The sequence below is a fragment of the Felis catus genome, chromosome E1, assembly GCF_018350175.1.
Source record: "Felis catus isolate Fca126 chromosome E1, F.catus_Fca126_mat1.0, whole genome shotgun sequence".
NCBI classification, from domain to species: Eukaryota; Metazoa; Chordata; class Mammalia; order Carnivora; family Felidae; genus Felis; species Felis catus.
The window spans coordinates 50609196-50627254 of NC_058381.1; the positions used below are offsets into that span (position 1 = coordinate 50609196).

The window sequence follows — 18059 nt, forward strand, 5'->3', positions numbered from 1 at the left end:
CCCCTCCCCCACTTGTGCTCTGTCTCTCAAGCATAAATAAACATTAAAAAAATAATAATAAAAATAGGGGCCCCTGGGTGGCTCAGTCAGTTAAGCGTCGGACTCTTGGTTTCAGCTCAGGTCAGGATCTCATGGTTCGCAAGTTCAAGCCCCACATAGGGCTCTGTGCTGTCAGAGAATCCTGGGATTCTCTCTCTCTCCCTCTCTCTCTGGCCCTCCCCCACTTGTACTCTCTCTCTCTCAAAATAAATAAACTTTAAAAATGAAAACAAATAAATTAATTAAAAGTTTATTTGAGAGAGAGAGAGAGAGAGAGACCTAGTGTGAGTGGGGGAGGGGCAGAGACAGGGAGAGAGAGAATTCCAAGCAGGCTCCCCACTACCAGTACAGAGCCTGATGTAGGGGCTCAAACCCACAAAGCCAAAAGATCATGCCTGAGCCTAAACCAAGAGTTGGACACTTAACCAACTGAACCACCCAGGCACCCCCAGAATTTGGCATTTTTAACCTTTTAAAAAATAAAACCATTAAAATTGGCCAAACTGAATGCAAGTCGATATTAGAAGTAAATTTATTCTGCATGATGGACTTAAAAGTGCTACAGTATAAGGCTAAATAACACCTACACAGCATACAGCCTTCTCATCTCTATTCCCACTACCCAAACATTTCTACCCACTACCTCCTATACCTCAAAGTATTTAGCCCCACAGCTATAAGTGTCTTCTCCATCTAATTCTCTTCCATCATCCAAGGTATTACAAACATACTCACTGATAATGCATTCTATATTCTGATCACTGACTTCCTCTATTTCTTCTATTCCCATACCTTTATCTCTACTCAATTTCAACAAACCGGACGCATGCCCAAATTTCAGACCTTGTTCTTTCCCCAACTACATAAGATCTAAAACTTCTATGTGAACTTTTTCTCTCTGGCTACAATCTGATATCATGTCCCCATCATAAACCTGCCTTTTCTCCTTTCTCCACATGTAAGAGAAACATCCCATTTCCTTCACCCTCCTGACCTACCACCACGACCACCTTGCTAATTTTCAATTGTAAGAAAGTTTCCTTAATTCACACCTTCACCCTAAACTGCAAAGAGCCAGCTTTGACTTTTACCACCACTGAAATGGCACAGTCAAGGTCACCACTGGCTTCCATACTATCAAATCCTTCACTGTCTTCTGTGTTACCAAAACCATCTTTTCTGTTCTCATCTTATTCTTCACAGCAATCAACAAATAAGTGATCACTTCCTTGTGATTTTTGTCTGGGCTTTAACGTCTCCTTTTGTGAAGAGAGAAAGAGCAAGGATGGGTCCTTCTTCATCAGCCCTTTTTGGCCCTTCACTGCCCAACCTCAAGGCCCCCCTTCCACTTTTTGTCTGCACTCTCTCCCGGGGTGATTTCAGCAAAACCTATGGCACCATCTACTTCTAACTCCAGAATTTACATCTTTAGCCCCAGCATCTTCACTCAGCTCCAAATGTGTTAATCCAACTGCCCGCTCAACACCTCCACTTGGATGTCTAATAATATAACCAAAATCCAGGTCGAAATTCCTCCTTTCTACAAACCTGCTCCTCCCCCTCCTTTCTACAAACCTGCTCCTCCCCCACTCTCAGGAAATGGCAATTCCATTCCCAGTTGTCAAACAAACAGCTTAGCAATTATTCTTGATCCCTCCCTCTCCCCAACACCTGACACTTAGCCCATCAGCAAGACCTCACCAGCACCACGAATGTGACCCACGTCTATCCGCGCTTCCCTGTTTTCACGACCATCCTACTTCAACGAAGACAACGGTTTCCTAACTGGTCCTCCTGCTTCTACTCATCATTTAAAACTTAAAATGCATTTTTAAATATGCAAACCAGATGTTTAAAGCACTCCTTTGCTTTAAAACTCTCGATAGCTTCACACCACACTAAGGAAACAAACCAATTTCTTTTCCAGATATTCAAAGATTCAAAGACTAAACATGATCTGGCCCCTGGCCCTCCCCTATAATCTGCTTGGCTCTCTAAACTCCATCCACAGTGGCCTTTCCTCTGTCATCAAAATCATCCAACTCATTCCTTAACAGTCTGTGGTAGCAGTTCCCTTTACCTGGAAAGCTCTGCAATAAAATGTACTTGGGTTTTTCTCGCCATCCAAGTCTTAGTTTATCATCTCGACACAGTCCTCCCTGAAGATACGATCTAAGCTACCTGCCTCCCAAGACCACCCGATTATTTCTTTCATAACTCTGATTACTATCAGTAAATATCCGTTACTTATTTATGTACCTTATTTATCTACTCTTTCTTCCCCCAAATACGTATTTCACATGCTTATATGATTATTTGTCTTGTTCACCATCTGCCTGGTTCACTGCCAAAAATTTTTTGTTATAGTTTTGTTTCTACCTGCTTGGTCAATTTCTGCTTCAACTTCTAGCTTTAAGAACACATCTTCCAAAGTTGTCATGGAGACACCATAAGAAATAACACCCAAATTTGAGTGAGTGTCTAGAGCAGAAAATAAACCTAAAAAAAAAAAAAGAAAGAACGCTATGAAGTTAAGCATATCATCATGAATTATTCTAAAAGGATATCCTAAAAGGATATCCTAAAAGGATATCCCTTTTAAAATGGGATATGACTAAATTTACTAGCATAGTGGTTCTCAAACTTTTTGGTCTCAGAACTCCATTAACGTTGTTAAAAATTGCTAAGGACCCCAAGGAATGTTTGTTTATATAGAGATATATCTAGTAGATATTTATCATATTATAAATTAAACCTAAGAAATATTTCACAGACAGAATGATAGGCAGGGTACATTAAGTCGGCAATATGTACTTTATTCTAGTTAATATAATATAGAAAACTAAACTAATACAGAAAATTTCTGTCTAAATGAGGTAAATGTTTTGGGAATTCTGCACAACATATCTGCATCAGTAACATCCTTTTAGTTACTACGAGATCCTAAACAGATAAAGGAAATTGAGTTTGGAGTTCCTCATTATAAAGCGGAAAAATAATGCCACAATCAAAATAATTCAAGGGTTTACCATATTATCATGTAATTCATTATGGAATCATAAAACTGGAAAAGGACTTGAGAACACATATAAACAATCATGTATGTTTGTGTATAATTACATAATTACATATTCCCAAATTATATCATTTGCCTGTAAGCAAATGGAGCGATCTGTTTCTTGACAACAAAGCAAATACATTTACTTAACATATTAGTTAGTTTCTCGCATGATGTTTGTTCAAAAAAAACCAAAGAATGAAAAAACATCCCATGTTAGCTTGTAGTTTCTCATTTCCAAAAGCAAAGTAAAGCAGAAATGGTATATTAACTTCAGTTACCTGGGAACATGTAAATATTATTAAACAGAAAAGTATACAACAAAGTAAATCAAGAAAATCAGTTCCCAATGCAAGATCCTGGTTCAACAACCAGGAAACTGAAAGTAATACCTGCAAATTTGTCCATGTCCTTAAAAGGCAAGCTATACACAAGTTGTTGATCATTCTGTTGTAATAAAGTAGCTCCAGGTATATGTTGTTTAACCAGGGATGAAAGAGATTCTGTGGCACAATATCTGTCTATGTACATGCTAGAAAAAAAACAAAAATCGTAATTTTTCTAAATAATTCTCAGTAAACAACAAAAAGTAAATTCTGAATGCTTTAAGTAAAGCTAGTGCCATAAAAAATGGCTCAAGTACTAATAGTATGGCAAACCTGAAATAAATTAACAGTAGATCAAGAATATTATAGAAAACAGTCAATAAAGAATAAATGATACCTTAGGCGGTAGCCAATCCCCCATTTACTTTTGAGAAAAATTGAAGAACCAACACATTTCAACATTCCTTGTGATATGACAGCTTTCCTATCTGCAAACAGAAATCTGCATTTCAATTTTAAGTCGGTAACAGCATTAATAATTGGCATTTATATTTTGTGAATTACCATGAGACACCAATAAGATCATTAAGTATCATTAAATAATCACAACAACCTTATTAGAAAGGTACCAGATTATCATTACCTGGTTTTCAAATGAGAACACTGAGGCAATGAGAAAATACATAGTTTGTTCATGCTTCACAGAGCCGGTAGGTGACAAAGCCAGAAACTGTATCCAGGCAGTTCTGACTCTTTCCTAAAACTGCTCCAAACACCTCAGACTCTTCCTAAGAGGCTTACTATTGCAAGTGTGTTCATAATTCCTTTACAATCAAATGTAAAAACCACAAAAACAAAATGTCACTATGTTGGATCGTTTTTTAACATTTTTTAAAAAACAAAGATAATAGTGAAAAAATAAATCTACAATGTAGACTGTGCGGGACAGTCTGCTTCCTCCTGGGAGACTGGAATTTTGGAGGGGGTCTCTATGACCAGCACCCGGTAGAAACCTTGGGCACTGAGTCTCTAACGAGCTTTCCTAGTAGACAACATTTCACATCAATTGTTAACAACTCATTGCTAGAGAAATTAAGCATATTCTGTGTGACTCCACCGGGAAAGGATTTTTGGAAGCTTGTGTCTGGCTTCCTCCTTGTCCCATGTGCATTTTCACTTTGCTGATTTTGTTCTGTATCCTGTAAGTTTTGGGGTGATAACTCATAAGTATAACTATATGCTGAGTCCCATTAGTTCTTCTAGCAAATTATTGAATCTCAGATGATCTGCAGGACTCTCCAGCATAAAAATATGTAATTCTTAAAAAGTTTAAAACACACAGCTATGAAGAACACACAGCTTCTTTATTTATTCCTCAGGATTCTGTATCTCTGTGTCCATCTCCTATTTTGGCCCCATGACCTTATCCTACAAAAATAAAGTAAAAATCTCACCAGCAAGAATGTCCGCTTCATCCATGAAATGGGTACTAAACACTGTCACCCGATTAAATTTTCTGTATTTCAGGAGATTCCAAACAATATGACGAGAACAGGGATCCATTCCAGCTGTTGGTTCATCCAGCAATAGTATCTGTACGACAAAGAGTGGGGAATGGCAGAGAATCCTCAGAAAAACTAAAATATATAAATTTATGTGGACATTGAGAAGCTTTCCCATTTCAAATTATTATTTCCAATCAGAAGTATATTAGATCTGGGTTTTTCATTCATATATGAGTTAGCATAAATTTTTAAATTATTAGTTTGGCAAGTGAATATTTTCCTTGTTTCAATATAAAAAACTAGTATCAGTAAGATACAAGACGTAAGTGTAATAACAATGAGATAAAGAAACTAAAAAACAAAACATTGGTGAGGGGTTGGGAGAAAGATAAATTAACATAAAACCAGAACCCAGAGTCATTCCCAAGCTATAGAGCAGCAAGGGGAAATGTGGCAGGATAGTGGGGACCAATGGGGCTCCCGGCTGCAGCTTGCAAAGCTGTGCAAAGCACTGTATTTCTACAGGACAGAGAACAGCACAAGAACAGACATATACAAAAATAAAATCAGCAGGACAGTGAAAAACTGAACAATTCCTTTGGTTTTATTCTACTTTAAAATTTTTATTATGAACTGTTATAAACATATAGAAAACTATAAAGAGTATTAGAACAATACTGTTATATAGCCACCAGTGAAATTTAATCAATGTCATTTTTTTGGCCATATTTTCTAGTTTTTTTCTTTTTAACATTTATTTATTTTTGAGAGACAGATACAGCGTGAGCAGGGGAGGGGCAGAGAGAGAAGACGATACAGAACCCGAAGCAGACTATATAGGCTCTGAACTGTCAACACAGAGCCCAATGCGGGGCTCAAATCCACGGACTGTGAGATTATGACCTGAGCTGAAGTTGGATGCTTAACCCACTGAGCCACCCAGGCACCCCTCTACGGACCTTTTTTAAAAAACACAAAACATTGTATATAGTCCATCCTTTCCATTCCCCTTCCTACAAGTAACCGCGGTAGTAAATATGTTTTATCTTTATGACTCTGGTTTCACAACCTTATTACTATAATCATATGTATAATAATGTATAATATTTCATGTACGCTGACACTTTACACATGTTATTATATATAAACATGCAATACATTATATTTGTGTACAATACATTAATACTTATTTACCTTTGGATTCCCAAGAACAGCAATTCCTAAAGACAGTTTTCTTTTCTGACCACCACTTAACTTTTTAGCTTGGTTATCTTTGATAGCCTGCATGTCTAAATCCAGTAGAACTTTCTGCACCTATAAAGGGAGAACAATGTTACTTTTAAAATTATACCATTTACATAATTATCAATATTAATTTTTAAATGTCCCAATTTTAATATCAACTTTAAAAATGTTCTTTTAGTACAGAATTTAATTTTGACATGTATTCATATACAATGATTCCTGGTTGAAAGGTCTGTTTTACTTTTGTGACTACCTGGGTAGCGGTAAAGGATCAGTTTGAAGGCTGTGTGTGTGTGTGTGTGTGTGTGTGTGTGTGTGTGTGTGTGGTGGAAGAAGAAAGGCAGGTGTGAAAGGAAAGGATGGAAGAAAAGAAAAACCTATATTGAGAGGCTGGTGTCCTCCAGATGAAACAAGGACATTCTACATGTGCTAAAATAAAATATTTATTCCAAATTCCATCTAATTTTTTGTAATGAATTTCTGTTTATGGGCTCAGAACAGGTTTTTATTTAGATTTTCAAGCATTTTTTATACCAGTTATTACAGAAGGTTATTAATTTACAAGGAATAAAGTAAAAATTTCTATATAAATGACATACTTCTTGTATTACATTATTGGCTGGGATTCCTTTGATTGAAGCCAAAATGGATAAGTTTTCTTCTACTGTCAACACATCAAAGTGTATATCTAACTGTGGACAAATGCCAATCATTTTTCTTGCTTCAAACATTTCGTCTATTTCTGAGACTCTGTGTCCATATATAGATGCAAATCCTAAAAGCAAAATATATATTTAAATTTATACTAACTACATTAAGTATTCAGAAGTATATATGCTTTAACGTATGCTAACAACTTAGTTACTCGTACATAATAAATATGTAAGGTATGAATTAATATAAACTCGGAAGGCATAACACACCTTCATTTCCATTCCATTGGTGACCTGCTTCCACCTTATATTCTAACCTCATTTTCCTTCATTTCCAGTTGATATTACATAGTGAAAAGAGCAAGGAACCAGAGCTTAACGCTGAACAGGGGTATACTGGTGCATTTTTTATATTTCTATTCCAGTAGCAATTTTCCTTCATTTCCAGGCATTAATCAATAGAGGAGAGAACAAAGAAACTAAAAATTTTCCCTAACTAGATGTGTGGTCTTGAGAAAATCAATCTGAATTCCAGCTTTTCTCTTCTATAAATTAAATACCAATATATCCCACTTAATTTCAGAACTATTAAATCACCGTGATAATGCATGGAGAATTAGAAGAAAAATCATAAGTTTTTATTAAATGTAAGATATCACTACTGTCATCAGAAAGTGACACAATTAGGGATAAGCAACAAAATTAAACCAATTTCAAAAGTTAAACTACATTTTAAAAAATGCAGATTCCATACATGGAAAGTCAGCCTTTCTTAAAGCAAAATATTTATTATATTGCCACTAGATTTGGTTATTGTGGAAATATGGAGCTGCCATATTAAATTCTCACCTATAGGGCAATCACATGTCACTATTATACGGTTAAGGTATTATTGTTCTTATAATTGTGTTTTAGGAGATGGTTTTGACATCTATCATTCTTTCCTTTTGAATTACTGTTGCACATTTAGATATCTATATCTATAATCTAAAATGTCTGTAGGTCTCATTTAATTTTCAATTACTGATTTATTCTTCCTTGAAAATGAAAAATACACATGAAATATCTTATAAAATAAGTACAAAATCAGATCACTTTTATTAAACATGACTGAATCATTTTTAGTTTCTATTGAAAAAAATGTGTAATCAGAAAGTAATAGTAAAGCACCTTTATACTGAGATTGGTCCCAAATCATTAAAAAAATTCAGTCAGTACATGTTTCAAGGATAAATAACTATACTGTGATACCTTGGTTAATAACACTAATAAATGGAAGAATTGTTGTTTTTTTAAGTCAGAAAACTCTCACCATCAGAAGGCGGGCATAGTCCACAAAGAATATTCATCAGAGTACTCTTTCCTGTTCCACTGTGACCAAGTAATGCAGTAATCTGACCTTCATATATGTCGAATGACAAATCTAGTTCAGAAAAGAAGACTCAAATGTGATTTTTATTTCTGTTAAGCTATACAAAATAATACATAATACTTGAGCAGTCTTGAAACAAATCAATGTTTAATGGCAGATTTAAAGTTATTAGCATATTTAATAGCATAATACTTAATGTTATATGATAACAATTCCTTATTATAGTCAATTGTTTGAGCTACAAGAAAAGTAATAAAAATAAACCTATATTAACAGATTTCAAGAATATACAAAACATTGGGGAGGGTTTCTGTGGACCCACTTTTGGGACTTTCTAAGGTAACTGAAACACAGAGACAAACAAAAATTTGTTCCCAAGGGTATTAACAAGGTTCCTATGGTAAAAATATTAGCAAAAACCTAGAAACTAACCAACAGCATGGGAGTGGTTAACTAAATACTTGAGAAATTCAATTTAAATAAAAGAAAAATTGGGGCGCCTGGGTGGCTCAGTCGGTTAAGCGTCCGACTTCGGCTCAGATCATGATCTTGTGCTTTGTGAGTTCAAGTACCACGAAGGGCTCTGTGCTGACAGCTTGGAGCCTGGAGCCTGCTTCAGATTCTGTGTCTTCCCTTCTCTCTGCCCTTCCCATGCTCATGCTCTGTTTCTCTCTGTCTCCCAATAATAAATAAACATTAAAAAAAATTTTTTAAATAAAAGAAAAATGGAATGAAGTATCAAGAGAGGACGTGTCAATGATTGAAGGAGGACAAAAGACAGGGATCTGAAAACCCAGCTTTGAATCACTGCAGACTGTGACCTGATGAAGGATCTGCAGGCCAGAAGCAAAAATAAATCTTCTCTGGAGGAAGATCACATCATCCAGAGCATCAAATAATCTCTATAATTTTCATATGCAATACACAGCACTCAGTCAAAAACAACCAGACAGGAAATAGCAAGAGAAGATAAAAACCCAACAGAAATGACAGGTGACAGAAATGGACCCAGAGGACATACAGATATTGACACCATAAGAGAAGATTGTAAAACAACCATGCTATCCTGCTGCTAAGACAATGCTGACAAAGAACTAAAAACCATACAAAAGAACCAAGTGGAAAGACAAAAACTGGAAAAGTTAAGTGAAAAATATTTCAATAGGATTGTTTAATCACATTAGGCCCAACTACAGAAAATTAGTAAATGACAAGAAAAGTCATAAGAAAATATCTAGACTGAAGCACAGAGAGAGAAAAAAACAATGAAAAATTCAGAAAAGAGCATAAAAAATAAATGGGATGAAATGAAAAGTTGTAACATGTAATAATAATAGACTAAAGGATGAGAAAATAGGACAGAAGCAATACTGGAAAGTACTGGAAAAGAAATGGCTGAAAAAAATTTAAAACAGAAGAAAGACATCAAGCCACAGATTCAAGAAGCACTTGTAAAACCAAAGTGGAATAAATGTAAAACAAACACCACCGAGGCATGTGGCAGTAAAACTGCTGAAAACCAAAAACAGATCTTTAAGGTTTTTTTTCGTGTTTATTTTTTGACAGAGAGAGAGAGAGAGAAAACGAGAGAGAGCGCAAGTGGGGCAGGGGCAGAGAGAGGGGGACCGAAGATACAAAGTGGGCTCTGTGTTGACAGCAGCGAGCCCAATGTGTGGCTCAAACCCGCCAACTGCGAGATCGTGACCTGAGCTCAATCCACTGAGCCACCCAGGCACCCCTAGAAACAGATCTTTAAAAACAGCCAGGGTAACAGTATCTACCAACAACAGAGAAACAGGAAAACCAACAGTTATCTCGCAACCAGAACAATGGAAAAGGGAGACGACAGATTACATTTTAAAGTGCTGAAAAAAAAAAATTACCATCAAGCTGAAATTGAATATTCAGAGAAAAATGCTTTAAAGCTAAAGGTGAAAAAATATATTTGCAAACAAAAACTGAGAGACTGTACCATCAGCAGACCTGAATTAAAGAAAAGAGCAAAAAGCTATTTTTCACACACAAGGAAAATTATCCTAGATGGAAGATCAGAAAGGCAGGAAGTAACAAAGATAAATGATACGGTAAAGACACAAGTAAATATAAATGAAACGGTCTTTTAAAAACAATGCTAATAACATTATCTTTGGTTTAAAATACACATAGAATTAAACTACATGAAAACAATAGTATGTAAGTTGGAATAGGCATAAAGAAACAAGTAGGGATAAAAGTAAGTTCCTGGACTTTTTTTCTCACTTTACTATTCTGTAAATACTATAAATTAGTAAACCACTAACTTGTAAGTCAAGGATCCATGTTATAATATCTAGAGTAGTTTCTAGGAAGGGCACGTGTGACCAAGAAGCCAAGAGGAGGAAAATGAGAAACAGCATAATAAAAAATACTCAATTGCTTCCAGTTCAACTAACCTACTGGAGGATGCGAGACCATATAAAAGAGGTAAATTCTCCCGCCTACAGTCCACTAGACCAACTAGTCTGTTAGCCAAGTATGTGACCAGGCCACCATCCAATTCCAGACAATCCACAAACTGACTGAAGAACCAAACGAGAGACTCCTCAGTCATAGCAAAATAATAACTGCCTTAAGCCACTGAGCATTAGAGTGGCTAAAGCTGAACGGAACGGGCAGAAATAACAACCGATTCCATATCAAGAAGCTAGGAAGGGGCTCCTGGGTGGCTCAGCCCGTTAAGCATCTGACTCTTCATTACGGCTCAGGTCATAATCTCACGATTCACGACATGGAGCCCTGTCTCACGTTCTATGCTGACAGCATGGAGCCTGCTTGGGATTCATTCTCTCTCCCTCTCTCTCTCTCTCTCTCTCTCTCTCCCTCTCTGCTCCTCTCCTGCTCTCTCTCTCAAAATAAATAAACTTTTTTTTTTAAAGCTAGGAAAAGCAAAACTAATTAAACCCAAAGAAAGTAGTCATACAGAAATAACAGAGTAACACAACTCAATTAACTGCAAAGCAAACACACGTATGATAAAGAAAACCAACAAAGTTGATGCCTCGAAAAGATTAATAAAATTGATAAACCCACTGCAAAACAAATGAAAAAAAAAATTACAAATTACTAAATATATAATGAAGACAGGGAACATCATTACAGATTCTACAGACATGTAAAAGATTATGAATAACCTGTAACAACCAATTTGGCAACTTAGAATCTAAGTTTGACGTGTAGCTACGACCATAAAATCATCACCACTATCAAGATGATGAACATACTCATCTCCACAAAAAATGCTGCCTTAAAATGTTTGTCCTTTGCCTATTCCACCCATCTCCAAGTAACCACTGATCTGCTCTTTTTCACTACACATTAGTTCTGCCTTTTCTATTTTACATGAATATAATCCTATACTACGTAGTTTTATTTCTAGCTTCTTTACTTAACATCATTATTTAGAGATTCATCCATGTTGTAGCACGTATTAAGAATTCATTCCTTTTATGCCAACGAGCATTCCACTGGATGCATATGCCACAGCTGGCTATGCATTCCCCTATTAATAGGCATTTTAGACTGTTTTCAGTTTTTGTGTAACAAATAAGTTCACAATGAATATTCCTGTATAAGTCTTAGTATAAAACAATTTTCACCTCTCCTGGACAGATGCCTAGAAGTGAAATGGCTAGATCACGTAACAGGTGCATATTTAACTCTTTCACAAATCGTCAAGCTATTTTCCAAAGCACCTGTGCCCTTTCACATCCCCTCCGGCAGCACATGAGCTCCAGGTTTCCACCTTCACCAACACTCGGTATGACCAGCCTTTCCAATCTTCGTCATTCCAGTGTTATGTGGTGACAGATGACAGCTAAGCTTGTGGTTGGCATAGCATAATGTATAGAAAATAATAATTTTAACCATTCTAAGTATGTAGTGATATCTTGTGATTTTAATTTGCAATTCCCTAATGAGTAATAGTGTTGGACACCTTCTCATGTACTTAGTTGCTATCCTTCTATCTTCTTTGGTGAAGAGGATATTCAAATATTCTGCCCATTAACTGGGTTGTTTTCTTATTATTGAGTTTTGAGAGATCTTTATATATTCTGGATCCAAGTTCTTGATCAGATCAATGATTTGCAAATATTTCCCCCAGGCCAATGGTTTAGCTTTTCACTTCCATTAACAGTATCTTACAAACAGAAGCCTTCTTAATTTTTACAGTCCAATTCATCAATTAATTTACAGTTGTGCTTCTGTGCATATCTGGGAAATTTTCATGTAACCCCAGACTGCAAATGCATTTCTTCTATGGATTGTTTTTTTTGAAGTTTTAGAGTTTTAGGTTTTACATTTAGGTGTATGATCCATTTTCAGTTAGTTTTTATATATGGTGCCTACGACAGACCAATGCTCACTTTATCCAATTGTTTCAACAGCATTTGTTTAAAAGTCCATCCTTTCTCTAGCAAGTTAACTTTGCATCTTTGTTGCAAGTTACCTACTCATACACATATGGGCCTATTCTACACTCTCTATTCTGTTTCACTGATCTATTTTTATGTTGTTTTTATGCCAAAATTACACTGTCTTGATTACTGGAGCATTCACATGAAGTCTTGTAACAAAGTTATACTAGTTCCTCAACTTTGGTCTTCTTTTTCAAAGTGTTTTTGACTATTCTAGGTCATTTGTATTTTCTTGGAAAGTTTAGAATCAGTTTGTCAAAAGCTACAAAAAAAAAAAAAAAAAAAAAAAAAAAAAGCCCTATTAGGATTTTTACTGTGCCCGAATCTACTGAAATTTGAGTAAAGTTGGCATCTGACCCTGAGTCTTCTCACCCAAGAACATGGTATCTCTACTTATTTACATACTCTTTATTCTTTCAGCAACTTAAAAAAAAAATTTTTTTTAACTTTATTCATTTTTGAGAGACAGAGCATGAGCAGGGAAGGGGCAGAAAGAGAGGGAGACACGGAATCTGAAGCAGGCTCCAGGCTCTGAGCTGTCAGCACAAGAGCCTGATGCGGGGCTCGAACTCACGAACTGTGAGATGATGACCTGAGCCAAAGTTGGACGCTCAACCGACTGAGCCACCCAGGTGCCCCTTTCAGCAACTTTTTAAAATTTTTCAGGTTACAAATCTGTTACATCTTTTGTCATATTTATCTATAAATATGTTTAGATACTTATGGGCTATTTTTAATTTTAATTTCTTTTTTTAATATAAAATGGACTTTTTAAAAGTTTATTTATTTATTTTTGGCAGAGAGTACACAAGCAGGGGAGATGCAGAGAGAGACAGAGAGAGAGGAAGAGAACCCCACGGAGGCTCCGCACTGTTAGTGTGGAACTTGATGCAGAGCTCAAACTCACAAACTGAGATCATGACCTGAGTCAAAATCAAGAGTCTGGTGCTTAACTGACTAAGTCACCTAGGCGCCTCATTAATTTTACTTTCTAATTATCTGTTAGTAGTATATAGAAGGACAATTTATTTTTCTACATTTATCTTATACTCTGCCCCCTTACTAAATTCACTTTTTAGTTCCACTAACTTTTTTGTAGCTCTAACCAGATTTTTTAAATTTATACTCATATCAACTGCTAGCAGCTTCACTGCTTCCTTTCCAATTTGGATGCCCTCAATAATCCTGGTGAACCATATCTAGTCAGTTGAAGGCCTGCTGAGCAAAAATGGTTTTCCCTGAGAAGGAGGAATTCTGCCCCAAGACCGTAGCATAGATATCCTGAGTCTCCAGCCCGACAGCCTCCCCTATGAATTTCAGACTGAAGCCTGCAACTTTAACTCTTATCTGAGTTTCCAAGCTGCCATGCTGCCGTGTAGATTTCAGACTCGCCAGGCCCCACAATCACATGGACCAATTTCTTAAAATTAATCTCCTTATTCCCTCCTTCTCCCACCCCACCAGCTCACCCTGCTTTCTACATATGTGGACGTGTGTGTGTGTGCATATGTGAGTGTGTGTATGTATGTGTGTGTACATATATACTGTATTCATTTTGAAGAATCCTTACACATTGTTAAACATTCTACAATTCTCACAACAGTTCTCACGGCAAGGAATTATCAGACTCAAAATGTCAGTAGTGCCAAGGTCGAGAAACCCTGTGCTAGGTCAAAAGGAAACAAAATTAACTAACATGTAGACACATGCATAATAATAGAACGAAAAAGGACACAGACTTGTTCAAATAACTGAATAGTTTTCATCTTTAATAGATTACTTTTTACTCTTAGTATTTTATTTGTTGTTAATTTTATTATGAATATTAATCACGTAAATAAATGAAAGTGCCCCTAAAAGAGAGAAAACTGTGCTAAAGAAGTTTAAATTTTGTACAAACTATGTAAATTGTTTTCCGATTTGTACTTTACAATCATGGACTGGGTACAACGAAAGCTACTTACTTCTCAAAGCCTCCACGCTTTCACCTTTCTTTCTGTACGTCTTCTGAATACCACTGATTCTGAAAAACACGATTCTCTAAGTATTCAAAGCAATTTATAAGGTTGTGCGTTTCCATGTGTAGTATTATCAAAGCTGTCATATTTTATAGGAATAATAATAAAGTACCTTCCTACTAAAACAAGAAACCTAAGAGAGGTGACAATGATTATAAAATTATTTTAAAGAAACCACAAAAGCATTCAGTATTCCTGTCCATTTTAAGTGTCATTCATTCACATTTCATGACAAGCCAACTTCTGAAAATAAAGCCTTTGGCTCCAGCAATTTATAGATGTCTCTTCATCTTTGATACTTTTCTGTTTGTAATTTATCAATACTTGTCACAACAGTTAACGGGGATTAAAAACCAAATGCTATATTTCACATCAGCACACATTTCAAACTATCCATAAACGTGAAGTGCTTCTCTCATTCCACTTTAAATGTCTCAAATAACTTAAAGAATTAATGGTTTTGTTAACCACTTTCAATTTTGCCCCTGAGAAGGCAGACCATTAACCCACTTATTACATCCTAAGTATCTGACTCTCCCTTGCTTTTTATACGTTCCTAAACTTGAAAAACACATGTTATATTATACTTCACTTTTTCTTTCATTTTTTGCCTTTTATTTCTTTTCTCTTCTTCCTGTTACTTTTTAAATTTGGTTTTGACTGATCTAGAAAGGCATCGTAGTGAATTTCTTGGGTTCATAGAAATTAAACTGATACTCTGAGTCACAATACCTAAAAGTCTATGAAATTAAGAGAGGACAATATGTTGTATAACTTAGACAATGCAGCCGGAATAAAATTATAAAGCTAATATTTGTTCTGTTTCAATCTACTTAATGGAAATCTGAAAATGGCTTAATTGTATGAATACTAGGTTTTATAACTTTTAAAAATTTCCATTGAAACATAAAATTTCAAACCTAACACAACCTTATTCTAAATGGTTGCAAAGAAAATAAGAACCTAAAAGAGAAACTGCTCATATTAATTCTGTGTTTTAAAAATCATGAGATGTGGGGGCGCCTGGATGGCTCAGTCGGTTGAGTGTCCGACTTCGGCTCAGGTCGTGTTCTCACAGCTCCTGACTTCGAGCCCCGCGTCGGGCTCTGTGCTGACAGCTCAGAGCCTGGAGCCTGCTTCTGTTTCTGTGTCTCCCTCTCTCTCTGCCCCTAACCCACTCGCATTCTGTCTCTGTCTCTTTCAAAAATAAATAAACATTAAAAAAAAATTTTTTTTTAAATCATGAGATGTGTACCAAAATCTAAGATACAGTAGTTCCATACATTATTTAAAAATAGGATTTAAATGTAGCAGTGTTTAACTACTTCTTATACCTAAGTTGCCAAAGATTAAATCATACCTTATGGCTTCTTTTCCCACAAATTCTGAAGAAACAGGCTCAACAATTTCACTAAAACTAATATTTCCATTAACATTGCCCTCTGATAACTCCTTATAATTTCTTTTGCTTTTTGACCAATATGATGGCTTTAGAAAATATAAAGATGATCTCCGTAAGCCAAATTCCCCTGAAAAATAAAAAAAAAAAAATTGAATTACCCTCACAAATTATTTCTAAAAACTAGATTTGAAATTATATAAAGACAGTATGTGAAACACATGACCTGGAGCTAAAGTTCATATTAAAAGTATTAAATCAGCACTGTGTGAAAAATGTTTTTACTGACAAATAATTCTAGTCTATAAACCATCTGAGATGCTTAGAGCACATGAGAATGTAAAGGTGCATAAAGCGCATTTTCTGTCCCGAAGGAGCTCCCATCTTTATGGGCGCACATGTGGAAGGAGCGCCTAGAACACGCTGCAGACATGAAGCACATCATGCATGGCGCTAGTAAGAGTTCAAAGGAAGAGAAGTTTATGCCTGAATGAGGAATATATCCTGAAGGCTGCAATGGGTATCATCTTATCGTGTCTTTGAAAACGGCTAGTACTTATTACTTCGAAAAGTGGACACAGTTCACGGAGGTTTTTAAAATCAGGAGAGTAACACGGCAACAGGACAGGCGGAGAAGACTTAGACACAGTAGACAGTGATGGTTGCTCACACAGTATATATCCATTTTCACCTCTTTCCCTAAAAAAGCCAACACTTCCCATTTAAAAAAAAATATCCAACCTCTTCTAGACGGCCACATCTAGATCTGATCCCCTCTACGGAGAGGATCCTAACTCATCTGATCAGCACGTGGCATCCTCTGGTGACTGTTACTGCTCTGGCTGTCAGCATGTAACCAATCAGAAGCGAAGGGTTTAGGTGGGGGAAAGATTCACCCTCCCTCCTCCATTAGACAGGAACAAAGAAGCATCCCACAGCAGCCAGGAAGACAGGCACAGGGGGCAAAAGCCTAGAGAATGTGGGTCTTTGAGTCAGGCAACCAATTCGGAACCTATCCTATCTCTGGACTTCCTTTTAAGTAAAACAATCAGTTTCCTTCTTGCTTAAGCCAATTAAAACGATCTTCTGTTAAGAGTAACTAAAAACAATCTAACCAATTCACTGAAGCTGGGCTTAAATAGGTAAATAGGGCTATTTGGATGAATATAAAATACAGTAAGGAGGCAGAGAGTGAAAAGGAGAGCTTAAATGTATAAAAGTAATGTGAAGGACATTCACACATAAAGAGTTTCTATTTAATTCACTAGGATATGTCCAGCAAGATGATTTCTGAGCAGGTGATTAATTTGATTAAAGGCAATGGCTAAGTTTTAGACAGGCTTAAAGCAGGTAATTAGATGAGAGATATGGTCTAGATGCCTTCCGCAGTGGTGGAAATGTCCTGTATGCATACTATACCATATGGTAACTAACAGCCATTTGTGGCTTACTAAGCAGTCGGAAGGTGACTTGTGCTACCGAGGAAATGGGCTGTTAATTTCTTTAATTCTAATTAATTCAAATTTTAAAAATCATATTGTCTAGTAGTTACCATATAAGTGCCAGTCTAGAGCACAGAAAAAAGTAATGAGGAACTCAAAGGGGAAAGTCAAGGGAGTGTTAGATTATTTTAATAATATTTTCAATCAACAGGAGTTGGCTATAGATGAATGATGGATAAGGACAGTGGTGGGAGTTACAAGATTACCTCATAGTTTTGCACCTTAGAGGGTAAAGTAGTGAAATACTTTAGCCAACAAAGATGAACATTAACAATACTTTAGCCAACAAAGATTAACAACAGACATAAACTGAGTCACAGACTTAAGTTTTCAAAGCAAACTGCTGTCTTTTGAAGAGAATCTCCCTACGTTCACTAGTCATTAAGGCACAGGTACGACATATACTTATTTAAAATTAAACTAAGAGTTTAAACAACAAATATGACTAGGGTACTCCAGCTAGAAGAAAACATTTAAACTAAGTTGAG

At 36.1% G+C, this 18059-nt stretch overlaps 1 protein-coding gene across 1 annotated transcript in view; it reads right to left on the bottom strand.

Moving 5' to 3' along the window:
* Positions 1 to 18059, bottom strand: part of ABCA5 (ATP binding cassette subfamily A member 5) — a 75510-nt gene that overhangs the window by 32756 nt on the left and 24695 nt on the right. Inside the window, exons 10-18 of the mRNA XM_023244816.2 lie at positions 16031 to 16199; positions 14617 to 14675; positions 8139 to 8249; positions 6773 to 6948; positions 6123 to 6242; positions 4878 to 5016; positions 3821 to 3911; positions 3490 to 3629; positions 2419 to 2538 (exon numbers count right to left, since the gene is read on the bottom strand). Of these exons, the coding sequence (XP_023100584.2) occupies positions 2419 to 2538; positions 3490 to 3629; positions 3821 to 3911; positions 4878 to 5016; positions 6123 to 6242; positions 6773 to 6948; positions 8139 to 8249; positions 14617 to 14675; positions 16031 to 16199 (1125 nt within the window). The remainder of the gene's footprint in view (positions 1 to 2418; positions 2539 to 3489; positions 3630 to 3820; positions 3912 to 4877; positions 5017 to 6122; positions 6243 to 6772; positions 6949 to 8138; positions 8250 to 14616; positions 14676 to 16030; positions 16200 to 18059) is intronic.